This window comes from Medicago truncatula, chromosome 4 (assembly GCF_003473485.1).
Source record: "Medicago truncatula cultivar Jemalong A17 chromosome 4, MtrunA17r5.0-ANR, whole genome shotgun sequence".
In the NCBI taxonomy this organism is placed as follows: domain Eukaryota; kingdom Viridiplantae; phylum Streptophyta; class Magnoliopsida; order Fabales; family Fabaceae; genus Medicago; species Medicago truncatula.
The window spans coordinates 49,870,511-49,884,754 of NC_053045.1; the positions used below are offsets into that span (position 1 = coordinate 49,870,511).

Below are 14,244 nucleotides of genomic sequence, written 5' to 3' on the forward strand. Positions count from 1 at the left end.
TATTCTCTATCATATTTGTTGGTAAAATGAGATTTGATTCCAATGTTTCATTTTACTCCTTCTTTTGCTCAAGGTTACCATATTGTCTTAAACAAACAACAACAATCCGGTTTAAAAGAGTAAATAAATAAATAAACGCAAACAATGAACACATATGTTTGATAACGAAGTTCAATCAACTTTGTCTACAGCTATGACTATTGACTACAAATTAAGCGGTTCTAAATTTACTGTTCATTTGTATTATTAGTGACAGATTAGAGTTTACAATGTACAACTTGTATTTAAATAGTTTACCGTCTACAACAATAGTTTGGAGCCTAGCCCACGGGCATGTCTCTCTCGATCCGCTTGACCGATCCTACCTACCTAGTAACTACGACTTACACTTATAAGTGTATGTTTGATTTCCTCTTTGCAACACACAAAAACACGTTTGCACACTTTCCAATGCATTTTTGCCGTGATTCTCATAAGCTCCAAATACTAGCTTCTAGGTTAACGTGGTTTTTTGCCGTGATTTCTATCAAACTCCGTTTTTCAAACGCAATGTCAAACAAACACTTAACGAATAATAGAAAGTAAAAAGCAGGGTAAGGGTAAGAAACCAACAACCAACCTATCAAATCCATGTTTATATAGTACGTACCATATATATCACAATTATAAACAACGTTCCCCTCCATGGGAGTGAGATTCAGAGATCATGAGTGTCACCAATTACTCTTGCAGTTGTGAAACAACTCATTAAACCACTATAACAAGTATTTAACAACCCAATGGCCCCTCTCACAGCTCTTCATGTCTTCTATGAATGGAGCAATATTTCATTGTTTCCCCCACTATCATTTCAAAATTTATATTATCATTTCATCAAACTTGTACATATTTTTCAGTATTGCATGTGCCATGCCCATACTCCTAATATTCTTTCCAAGAAAACGGATCTTAATGATAATTTATATTTTCATTCAATTGCAACTGCACTTAGGTCAATAATATATATTATGCACTGCTACCGAATCCAATATTTACCCATACATATACATATCCTTTGTATTGATTTCATTTTTTCCTTTTACAACATTGTCAGGAACATATGGGGCCAAGCCATGTCAAAGCCACATTTTTTTCTTTGGTTCACAATTTGATTCGACTTAATTGTAGTGTGAATAGAAAGAAATTAAGGAGATGTATGGTGATTTCATTGACCAATGTTGAATTGATCATGTGGGATGCATAAGAATTAGGTACAAAGAAATGGTTGAATTGTAATTAGTGCATGATGGAGGAATTTATGATCGTTTATTAGGTATTTGTATCATATCATACAAGGATGGGTCGGTGGTACATTATTTTGCATGTGGCCTATAATGGCCGTTCTGAGCACAGAGTCAAATAGCCTTGCCTACAATTTAGCTAGCTACCTAGGGACAAATTCTTGCAGGGATCGTTGGGCCATCCTTTTTCCCTTTTTCAAAAGTTGTTGATTAATAACTTTCCAAGTAAGCAAAATTGTTAGATAGTATAACAGTCAAAGAATAGTGGAAATTAAATAATGGAAAATGCTAACAAATATTCTTGGAACAAGGATTTTAAATAGTAAGTTTTCATGAAAATATAAGCATCTAATGTGTTGAAAAATATTTGATATTTTATGAAGTAATTTCTAAATTTGAGATTCTTAATCAATATGCTGTGACCATTTGTTAGCATAACCCTTAAATAAATTACGTCATGCAACATATATAGTTCTATATATCAATCAAAAGAAGTGTCAAAAAAATACTTATAGTGAAATTCATGTGAATTTTAACAAATAAAAGAGTGTTGTGTGTGTCAAATATGTACTATTTGTTAGCGTTATTCATTGATTGATAATTTCTCATTTTGATCTTTCTTCATTTCTTTAACTTTCTTTCTAAGAAATCATTTTGTTTTCCTTTCCATATATATCATACCAAACAAATTAAGCCAAGAATAGTTGGACATAGACACGAGTCACAAGTTACTTCTGTAGTTCTGTGTCCCTTCTTGTGCCTTGGCAAAAGTTTTTCTCAAATGTAATTTATGTCATGACATAATTAAATTATTGATGGAAGCAAGCAATGGCATCTTCTGCATCAGCTGGGTACATTATTGCAGAAAAAAGACAGATCCTTTTGAATATTTTGGAGAAACTTATGGAGCCACAAATTTTATGACCTAAATTTCCATCAACTTTGAGAATCAACATTCACTCAGTCGACACATAAAAGACAGTTAAATTAAGATCAAATTTTCGACATTATATGTTCAGTAAATATATATTTTCTTATATAAGTTACTCAATCTATATCAACGATTAAGATTGTCATAAATTGTCTAATCTATATCAACGGTTAAGATTGTCAAACGTGTGACACATGGAATCAATTTCCCAAACTTTTAAATCTGAATTTGATTTCAGAGTCATTAAAAGGAAAAGTTAGAAAAGAAAAAGGAGCCTATCAGAGATCTAGATCAGATACGATAATAGTGGGGCAAGGGGAGACAGGTTTCAAATGATGCCTATATTGTATTCATCTCTAGAAACTCTTTCTACCGTTTTGATTTCCACATGGTGTCAGTAATCTCTCACCTGAATCCCTCTGCCTAGTTTCCTCAGTTTGTATAGCATCGTGATAAATTTGGATGCATGGCAAAATTAGAAAGACAAGTAAAGAGCAGCAGTTTCTGCATCCAATATCAATTTAGTTGAGTGGTCCTATCCTTTATTAGCTTTTTCAAATGAGGTACCCGAGATCTCCAAAATAGAGGTCATCTCATGGGTAGCATGAGTCCAAAAAATCTGCTTAATGTTTCCATAGCCAAAATCCCACAATCTCCCAAAATAAAATCGTACAAAACAGGGAAAAGCTGCACATGATGGTTGCATGACTTTGTATGACACCAATCACAATACACACAGTTCAATAGTTGACTACCTCACCATGACCTATGTTCATCATCCATCATTCATCATTCACCATTCATTCATGCATACATGTTAGTGGTTTCACTGCTTATCCTTGTTGGATTAATAGATACCATTCATTCTAAAACTAACACAGAGACCCAAATAGGTGCTGTACGAAACTATGAATGAACTTGACAGCCACCAAATTATTATGATGAGTATTGAATTGATTGAACCAAAGGTAGTACCACACACTCTATATTTGGTTATATACGGAGGCTTCACCCTGTTATAACAAACCCATTTCCTAAGAACTGGTGTTTCAGGGTTGCCACTTTCATGCAATGTCTACTCTCGAAGAACCTTTATGCTGACACAGATGTACACATCAGACAGTACTACCTCTGCTCTCCACAATCATAAAATTCAATACGTATTGTTTGACCAACTAGGATAGCACATGGGTTCAAAAACTAGGTAAAAATAAAAACTAAAAACAACAGCAATCAAAATATGAATGAAGAGAAAAAAAGAAGTATTCTGTAAAACTTCAAAGAAAATGGGAAGGGTAAATGCATCAGCACCAACACGTATCAAAGTGCATACAAGTAAATAGTACTACAATGATAATGCATTCATTCATTTTACCCCTAAAAAAAATCATTCAAATGACTGTATTTAACAATATCCAGATCAAGGAGTATGTATGATCATTGCTCTTACAAGGAAACGTTCTAGAAGTTAATATTATTATTATATTGCAGAGAGGTAGTTTCTCATTACTAAGGGCACAATAATGCAGGAAAAAAAATATCAAAAGCCAGAAAGCAGGTGTCCCACAAAATGCAAATTTCCAACCACTTTAAATCTTGAGCATTAACTTAGTATTCATTAAGCAAAATACAAAGCATGCAGTGCTTCTAGTACGTCGTAGGACCCTCAAGTTATAGTGGATTCCAACACAGACCTGTTTAAGCAGTGTCCAAGACAATGATTTTCCTTAAAATCCACGGTAATAAACATCAAAAATTTAATGTAGATGCAATTATTTTTCAGCAAAGCAATAAGAAACAGACATGAATAGAGGGAAATTTGTCAATGTTCTGTGGGCTAATATGAAAGAAGGTGAATGCCTCCTCCAACTTGATATGCTCTTAAAATTCTTTTGGGAGTTAATGGTTATCAGCCCCACATGTCAAGTCAATAAAACAGAAAATGACTAGTTTCACTCGTCCTTTGGTGTGTTCCACATGCAAATATCCACACCCTAACTATGGTAATAATGCTGCCAGCACAAGATAACAACCACCGTCTGCCGCTAATGTGGCAAGTTTATGAATCTTTTTCCAAAATTGAAAGGAAAGCAAAGAACGATCAATCATTCCATCAAATCAAGATCAACTTATATGATAAAAGCATCACTCACAGTAGGAGGCACATGCAAAAGAAGCAACTTACCTAACAACTTTCCATCCTTCAAATGTTGATGGTCTATGTTTCAGCTTATGGCCGACGGCAGACTAATCAAACAAATTAAATAAAAAACGTGGTCCCTTCCCTTGAAGCCAGCCCTTCATTAATCAAAGCTGATAGATTGCAGGATGCTAATTATTAACCCAAACTTAAAAAACAAATGCTTAATCTTATCCACTGAACTGGTGAAGTAAACATTGGAGATAGACCAGACAAAATCTAACCCCAGAATCACATAATTTATAAACCAGCTCCAGATTCCTAAGACTATACAGAACAAAATGTCTTGGTGTCAGCACCTCTGCAAAAAAAATAAAAAATAGAAACCTCTGACAGCTGCAGAAAACTTGGGCACCAGATAAGGAAATCAATGCATACCACACATCCTTTAGTTTGAATGGAACTTAAGACAAAAAGTTACAAATAAATAAAAAACAGAGCTTCTTTACCAAAGATGATATATTGATATATCACATGTCAAAATTTATTATTTACAATCATGTAGGGGAGAGTATAGAGAAGTAAATAGTCAAATTCTCAAGGAATAAATAACTAACAGCAATGATACTAGAAATCAATTTTAACTAATGAATGAGGAAAGAATTGAGACCAAGTAGTATTTGCTGGATGTTAGTCGTATAGGTGTCCAAAATTATCTGTGAGAATCAGAACGCCAATGTGGTAAAACATTCGCGACTTCATTATCTGTTGGATTCCAAATAAAAAGATTTGATTTCCTCAGATAGCATAAGTTCAATGTGCTCCATGAGAACCTAAGAGATCAGTAGAAAAGAAGCAACAACCATCAGATTCTGCATCATTAATATCATCATCTAATGGATAATCAGCCAAACACGTTACACCGAGTTAAATGCTTCCACTTAAAATTATAACATGTTTGGGGTTGATTTTTTGCAGAGCACGAAACCATAATTTTTAAGGTACAAAATTTAATTTAGTGATTTTAGAAAAAGTTTAAAACTTTAAATTTTAAACATGACTCGAGATTGAAATGAAATCTGTGTTTGAAATAAGCAACTCTCTTTAACTTTCAGATTCCAGTGGATGAAATCCAAACATAAATCACTTCACTTTAAATCTGTTTTTAACCAAAGTAATTCTCCAAATCAAGTGCACTAATTTACATTCAATCATCTACAGGTTAGTGCTTACAATTTATGACTCACAAGAGAGAGAGGAGAGATAGCAAATAGTTGCGCAAGTACAGACAAAACTCTGATGAAGAAAAGGGAAAGGAGGAAAAGGAAAAGGCAATCTTTTTAGTTGTGAATCTTAAACCTATTTCATAGGCAACTGTTCTAAGAGACCAACCTGAACAAATAAAGATAAAGAAAAGGAAAACATGCACTACAAGAATCCAGTCGACAAGCTTGACCAAGAACCTAATACACAGCTTCATGCTTTAACAAATAGGAACCTTCCTAACCAATGCCATCCACCCAAAACCACATGTGCACGACCAAAAGGCTGCCACGAAGAATACCGCTCACCAATTCAAAAATAAATTTCTTAAAAACTTTCTCATCATTTTTCCCCCACTCTTTTCTGACAGTTGAATGCTTAGCGTGCAATGCCGTGCATTATAATGCTTCATTTAGATTCTCTCTCCCACTTAGTGTTTAACACTCTGTCTTGATAAACTCTATCCCTCATCTAAGCAACAACATAATTGGAGCAAGGGCCACATTACACTTGGCATGGACAATGATGTAGTCCTTTTTCCTATCATTTGTTTTCTTTCTAATTTTCTCTGGCTAAGTCATCCCATTAATGAAGAGTCTGAAAACAAGTTAAAATGGATTGAACTATAAAAATTTGAACAGTCAAGAATCTAGATCATAAAAGGTGAAAATTTAAGAACACGTGACAATTGAAGGCGAAATTGAATTATTATAGCAAGGAATGGTAAAATAAAAAACACTTTCAAAACAAGGAGGGAAACCTTCACGAAATGGTTTATCAGTAACTGTATTTCACAATAACTATTAACTGTTTCCAAAAAAGAGGAAAGGCCTTTTTGTACTTAACATGAATTAACCTTTTATCATATGCACACAAGGTTTACAAGAATATACTACAAATTACACAAGGTTGGCAATAATACTACATATTACACCAGTACTTTCACATAATTAACAAGGACAGATATAAATCAATTTATTAGCAATCAGACCAAAGTCTAAGCATGAAACTAACAGATCAATTTCATCCTAGGTAGCTAAGTTTAGCTTCTAACATTTCAATTTCCTCTTTTTGTTGCAACCTGCCCTGCATCTGCCACTACAGATTTTACTCTTTATATACTTCTCCTATTGAAGGTTCTGTTGATCTCTCATTCTCTCTAGGTGTGTGTGGATCCTCAGCTTGCAAATTCTTTGAAAGAAACGGTTGAAGACTGATTTCTCTCCATAATTTGGTAACAGACATCACACATAAGCACATGAATTCAACATTATTAAGTATTTTACCTCAAAAAAAAAATATTGAAAAGTTTACCAGCTAGAACAGTCGGTTCTCGATAACTAAACAAAAAAGTTGACTTTGATATTTTTGCCAAGAGAAAGATAACTTCCTTAGTCCAAAAACAAGGACAGAAAGAGAGGGCCGGCCCAAGGGTAAGGCTGCTAAAGCCCAAACTTCAGGTCTACCAACAAAAAGCTATTTTCCATTAGATTTTATAAGCAAAACGACTTCATATGCAGACTAAAAAGGCCACATATATTAAACTTGTTTTAGCCCTCACTTACTATTGAAAATTATTGGATCGGTCCTAGAAATAGAAACCAATTTAATATCAATCAAGTGTAAGCATTAGTAAAAATAAATAAAAAATATCAATCAAGTGTAAGCATGAAACAGACTTCCTAGGTTGCAAAATTTTAGTTCTAACATTTCAATATCATCTTCTTGTTGCAACATGCTCTGCATCTGCCACTATAGGTTTTACTATGGTTCTAACCTTGACATTGAAGCAAATTATGGGGATCGAGATCAAGGGTAGTTTATATACAACACCCACACTCCTCTAACCAATGAGGCGCCTTCTACAAAGGACAAAACTGTGGTCTGTGAGGGCTCACACAACGATCCAAAGTGAACAATACCTCGGAACGTGGTGTAGGGTACTTAAGGTTGGAATGAAACATTGATACTGTCTATGGGAATCAGACCCACATGTATAGCATCCAATGCAGTCACAATTACGGGTGGGATGTCATTGAATAGACCTCTAAAACCTTGATAGGACACAATTTTTATTGGTTTAATGCTTTATATACTACTACTGTTAAAGTTGATCTCTGTGTGTATGTCCTCAACTTGAAAATTCTTTCAGTGACACAAATTTGAAGACTAACTTCTCTCGATAATTTAATTTGGTCACAGACATCATCATACATAAGCACATGAATTCAACATTATTATCTAATAAAATATCTTATAAAAATTATCAGCTAGAACAGTCACCTCTTAATAATCTATCAACAAAATAACTTCTTTAATACAACAAATTAGAATTGCCTCACTCTTTAAGTTTTAGCATTAATTCTACATAGCACCGGAAATTCAAATTGAAGGTGTGTCTGGTGGCCGGCACGACACTGATACACATATAATTACATTCAATCACTTTCATTCTCTCAAGATAACAATCAGACTCGAACAATTCCAAATCTCAACGTTCTTACCTCAAATCAAAACACTGAAATTGAGAAACCGCAAAGTAATCAAAGCTTCCAAAACACCAAAGCAAGCTCCGACGATAACATCAAGAACATAATGCCTCCCAAGAACAACCCTTGAAATAACCGTCGTCAAAGCCCAACACCAAACTAAAACAACCAACAAATTAACCGCCATAACTTCATCTCCACCAATCCACCTCTCAACAAATACCGCAATCCGCGGATGACTCGGATGGTTGACCGCGTCAACGATCCAATCACGCGAGAGTGAAAATATCGAAGCAATGAAACAAACTCTGGATGAGTGACCACTCGGGAATGAGAATTTATCAACGGGAACAACAGCGTTGTAATCACCGTGAATGGAATACAAAGGACGAGATCTACGAACGAGAAATTTGGTGAAACCGATGAAAATGAGGTCGAGGATGGAGCAGATGAGGAGAGGGAGGAAGAGGTGAGGACGGAGAGGAGAGAGAGGGGGTGTGGCGAGGAAGAGTGAGAGAGTGACGGGGAAGAATAAGCGGAAATCGGCTAAGTGTTCGAGGAAGCGGAGGAACTGTTTTGGGGCGTGGGGGGAGGTGAAGGTGTGGATGGAATGGGAGATTGTAGCGTCGAGAGAAGTGATGCGGTAGAGGAACGGTGGCGGTGTGGTGGTTGGTTTGGGTGGTGGTTTATCGACGCCCATTGTAGTGGTGACGGGGATGTTGAGAAAGAGGTGACTGTCACGGATTGGGTAAGAAATGGAATGTCCTAACGAGCGTAAACGGTTAGAAGTGTGCAACGACGTCGTTTTTAGGTTTTAGTTTTTTAATAATTTTTTGTCAACTGATACTAAAAGTAGATTTTTTAACTCAATTGTTGTTGACACATCTTGATAGGCTTAGAAACACAAGTAAAATACGTAAATGTCCTTCGGTAGTTAATTGCCGAGGCATCCTGAAGCCATAAAATGGCATAACCTGTTACATGTGTTTTTACACATTGTTTCAATGCCAAATCATAAAGCCAATCAAAGAAAATTACCAACATAATTGAAATTGAAAATATGATACGGAAATGAACAATTGTCATAAATATATGTCATCGAAACAAAGTAACAACAAATGTCATGAAAATACAACGAAACGGCCAAGTGTCATGAAAATATACACCAAGTCATGAAAATATATCCTAAACATAAAATACTATTACTCCTGGTCCTGCTGATGCTGCTGGTGCCGCCTCCTTGACCTCTGGCCTCGCCTCCTGGCCAATATCAGCGCGATCTGCTCCCTAACATGGCGCATGGCCTCAGTCCATTGCTCATGGCTCATCACCTCCTAACCCAACTGCTCATCAACATAAGCAACAACGCCGCTAACCATGTCACAAGTATCAGGCGAGCTTCTCGCCTCGTACCGCTCCCACCTTAGTGTACCATAGCACACAACCCTCCCTCATAAGTCATGTCTGCTCTGCTGCCTGCTCACCCCAATCGGCCTCCTTAATCATGTGAGTGCGGAAGTCGACGAAAGTCTGCACAATCTGAGGCGGTGGCAGCTCAACAACATCAGTCGGATGTCTAGGGACTGTTTGGACGTATCCGTGCTGCCTCAAAACCCTCTTGGGTAGATAACGGTACACTCTACGAACACCGCACATAATCCATCCTTAATACCAGAAAACCTCCTCAAAAGGCTGGATCTCCATGTGCTCTTCGTACGGCCTCCAACATACGTTATCAAACTGAATACAATCAAGCAATGAGCGATACGTCACCCCCTCTCCATGACCCTTATGTAGCTTCCACCTCGCCGCAACCGAATTTTTTTCAACATAGTCGATGTTTGGATCAACCGAAAAACTTAGGAAAACGCGCCAAAAATTATGTCTGCACAAACCAAACAAATCACATTTATAAATTATTACGCATGAAAAATATAATAAAAAATTAAAAGTTAAGGCATTTATAAGTTTCTTACAGTGAGCAGTGTCACGCTTTCCCCAAGAGCTCTGTCTCCATGCAAACAGGTCTCAGCTAACTCGCCGTATAGGTATGCCAGTGTCATCCCTCCCCATGAATAATTAGGCATCCCCGCTAAGCCGCCCTCCATGTCGTCAGATAAACCAACTCGATGTGTTTGTTGCTTCTATCACCAAACAACAAGCATCCTACAATATATAGAAGATAACACCTCACACAAAAGTTCCTAACCCTCTCCAACTCCTCCATCTCTTCTGGATCCTCTGTACCGCCAAAATGTTAGCTCTACCAAGGTGCCTCGTATATAATTCCTTCAGCTTTGGATAACTAATGTACCCACCATACTCTATAGCGCAAATTTTCTCTGCCTCCCTCTCCGACACACCCAAGTGCCTCACCATAAGTGTCGCTCCCTCATGTTTCAACATCTTCTTTGGATGGCTCAACATCCTCCCTTCAATCTGAAGATGCATAAGACATGCGACATCATCCAAAGTCACAGTCATCTCCCCAACGGCATGTGAAAAGTGCTAGTCTCAGGATGCCACCTCTCGCATAGAGTCATCAGCAAAGCATGAGGCACAGTGGCGTAGCCCAGATAAATCAAATCATGTAACCCGCTCTCCCTAAGCGCATCCAAAAACCATCTATTATTATTGTTTTTGTACGTCCGAGACTCAAAATCTTAGCCCCATGATTAATCGGTCTTACAACACGCGTCTTACGAACCTGAAGTAATAAAAAAATAAACATAGTTTAAACACCTAAAACAATGTAAACATTTAACTAAACAAAATAAAACTCAACACATGCAAAAATAAAGAAACGTAAAAAAACTTTAAAAAAAACACATAACACTTGTATTTTTAACCTAAGACATAACACATGTAAAACTTTAAAAAAAAAAAGATGCTCCAAAGGTAACACCACTAGGGCAGCCGCTGATGCAATATCATCCTCGTCTCGTATATGCTGCTGCTCTGGCATATACTGGTCGTCTTACCCACCATCAGTGACATCATGGTGATCCTGATAATTCAGGTAGTCCACCTCCTGGCTCGGGTCAACCACCTGCGATTATTCAAGCTATGTAGCCGGAGAAGCTTGAGAAGCCTCCTGAGAAGTACCTGAAACATCCCCCCTCCGACCTCTTCCCCTCTTTGGGATGTGCCCGCCTTGCCTCTCCTTCCGGTGGCTTTGTGTCATCGCACGCCTACCACCAATCATCTTAGATGGATCAATCGGTGGTCTTTCATCAGACATATCTACACAAAAATGTAAAGTGTCAACATCATTTCCATAACCTAATAAAAAACGTTATACCTAAACATAACATAAACTTTCAGATTCAACCAATTTATCAAACATTCACAATCAACCTAAACATTATCAAACACACTACCATTCAAATTCAAATGTAAATAATCAAACACATTATCATACACATTCAACCTAAACATAACTTAAACTAAACATAAACGTTCACATTCGGTGAAAATCAAAACCACATTCAACCTAATTCAATATGCACTTTATCATACTACAATTAACATCATTTCCATAATCTAAACTAACTCAATAATCAATATAATTTTCATTGGGGCTTTTTATCAAACACTTTGTGTGCAAAGTATCAAACATATTCAAATAATCTTCATTTGACACCATTCAAAACCACATTGTACTTAAAACACATTCAAACATCAATTACAACAACTACATTCATTTATAAACTACATGCAATCATCAAAATATCAATTCCTACATCAACCCTATCCACATGCAAACTACTCAATTTTTTAAAAAAACTTAACCTAAACAAACTAACATTAAGATTACATTGATTAATTCTACTTACTTGTGATAATGTGGAGATGATTGCTTGCAAATCGTGAAAATGAAAATTGGAGGAATTTGAGAGAAGTTTAGTACTTTTTGAGCAATGAAGAAACTGGAAAATTGATGTTTCTGTTTCTGCCTATGTTCAGTTCGCATCGGCAGTTAACTACCGAGGTTTTTCTCGGTAGTTAACTGCAGCCGGTTTCATTTTTCCTCGGCACTTAACTATCGAGGGGTATTGTCGTTTTTTACTCGTGTTTCTCAGCCAAACAAGATGTGTCAACAACAGTTTTCAATAATCTTTGTCTTGTTTCATTCATAATAATAATAGGAGAGATATAATTAAAAATAGGCTAAAATATGATTTTGGTCTCTGCAAATATAGCGAGTTTGGGTTTTGGTCCTTAGTAAAAAAAAAAATTGAAAAATGTCTCTCCAAAATTTTTTGTTTTTTAAAATAGTCCTTGAACTCACTTTCTTGCTGATGTGGCTCATTTTTGCTTATGTGGCAGGTGTTGACCGTTCAAACTTGTATACGTGGCATCTAAATGGCAATATTTTTTTCACTATTTAAAATTCATTTTAATAAATCAGAACTTATTTTTTAAATTAAAAAAACTAGTTAAATCCTTCAATAAGAAAAAAACTTGTGAAATCAATTAATTCTTCTTTCCCAACGTGTTGTTCATCAGCAAGAATAAGCATTCTTGTCTTCCACCCTTCAATGATCAAGTTCTATGCTATTTACACCCAAAACAAAAAAAAAGTTTACACCCAAAACAAAACCAAATATGCTTCTGTACCAAACCACTTCTTTTTCAACTTGATTAAATTACACATCCAAATCTCTAGTTGATTCCTTGCAGCTTCTCAACAACAAAACATAAAAAAAATCAGACCCTCTATAAAGAATCAGATCTTTGAGAAACCAAGAAATTTGAAGATTATGGAGAAGAAGATGAAGAAACGAATTAAATCTCTGGAGACCAAGAAACTTTATCCTTTTCCTCTCTAAAACTTCATCTTTTTCTCAAATTTCTTCCCCAAACTTCATGAGAAAGGTTATTGGAGAGAGGGAAAAAAAATGAATTGAATAAGATGAAGAAGGATGAAGGTCAAATGAGGAAGGCAATTGAAAAAGATGAAGAACGATGGAGGTATTGGGATGGATGAAGAAAAGGGGGAAATTGAAACCCTAAAAAATTTCTTCCTTCTTTGATTCTATTTAATTAACAGAAGATTAATGAAGCATGAAGGGATATGCGAAGAAGATGGTAGAATAGGATGGATCGATTGAAGAAGAAGCTGAAATGGAGGAGTGAAGGAAGAAAGGGGGAAAAAATGGGGAAACGCAAGAATTTTTCTCTTTTTCAGCAGTTTTAATTTTTTTTTTTAATTAAGTAAAAAAAAATAAATTAAATTCAAAAATATATTATCTAATTTTTAAAAATGATTTTTAAATACGTGAATTGCCACATGTACATGATTGCATGGTCAGCAATTGCTATGTAGACTAAAATGTGTCAAATCAGCAACAAAGTGGGTCCAAGGACTATTTTAAAAAACAAAAAATTTTACAGGGATGTTTTTCAACAAAAAAAATTTTACTAAGACCAAAACCCAAACTCGTTATATTTGCAGGGACCAAAAACATATTTTAATCTTAAAAATAGTACGAAAAATACGTAAAGTATATTTAAAATATAGGCGTTTACAAGAGAATGAGCATTACCATTTGTTCATCGCGTAGTAAAAACGACATGAAAGTTGTTGTATAATCTCAATAAAGATCTACATTCATTTATAGATGGATCTATATTTTGTCCCTTCAAAAAAATAGATCTATATTTTGTATGATTTGATTTATCTTTAAGCATATCATATACCTATGTTGACATTCCATCTCAAAGAGTACTATGTATGATCCAAAACGATAATTCATTTTAAGGCTTGTATTAGTTCCCAAACCTCCTCTTGAGCAACCTTCTTGACCTTGGGGCATCAATTAGTTCGAAGATAAAGAGAAGGTAAAATTACATTTTTAGTCTCTTAACTTAATTTCAGGTAACAGTTCGGTCCTTTATCTTTTTTTCATTTTAATTTGGTCCTTTTTGTCCATTTTTATATACATTTTCAAGCTTCAAATCTAATATTCTTATGCAAACATAGACGAGGATCATAGATTTGAAGATTGAAAGACCATAAGAAAATAAAATCATGAATTTTAAGCTTAAAAATTCATATGAAAATGGACAAAAAGGACCAAATTGAAATGAAAAAAAAGATAAAGAACCAAACTGTTACCTGAAATTAAGTTAAGGGAC

At 35.5% G+C, this 14,244-nt stretch overlaps 1 protein-coding gene across 6 annotated transcripts; it reads right to left on the reverse strand.

Moving 5' to 3' along the window:
* Window positions 1-3,951: 3,951 nt before the first annotated feature.
* Window positions 3,952-8,879, reverse strand: LOC25493615 (probable lipid phosphate phosphatase beta). Of its 6 annotated transcripts, none has more exons than XR_003011571.2 (3): window positions 8,119-8,877; window positions 5,744-6,211; window positions 3,952-5,184 (listed from the first exon to the last, which is right to left on the reverse strand). XR_003011571.2 is itself a non-coding variant. In XM_013602169.3 (2 exons), the coding sequence occupies exon 1, from the start codon at window positions 8,801-8,803 to the stop codon at window positions 8,120-8,122; it is 684 nt and encodes a 227-aa protein (XP_013457623.1). In that variant the 5' UTR covers window positions 8,804-8,878; the 3' UTR covers window positions 3,952-5,184; window position 8,119. The 6 variants fall into 6 exon arrangements, 4 of the variants coding, with proteins under 4 accessions (XP_013457623.1, XP_024638409.1, XP_024638408.1 ...); XR_003011570.2 differs by having other exon boundaries at window positions 4,749-5,184; window positions 5,585-6,211; XM_013602169.3 differs by lacking the exon at window positions 5,744-6,211 and having other exon boundaries at window positions 8,119-8,878.
* Between the last annotated feature and the right edge of the window lie 5,365 nt (window positions 8,880-14,244).

Excerpts from the sequence above, each read along its gene's own strand:
- LOC25493615 (XM_013602169.3), bottom strand. The coding sequence starts at position 8,803 with ATGGGCGTCGATAAACCACCACCCAAACCAACCACCACACCGCCACCG.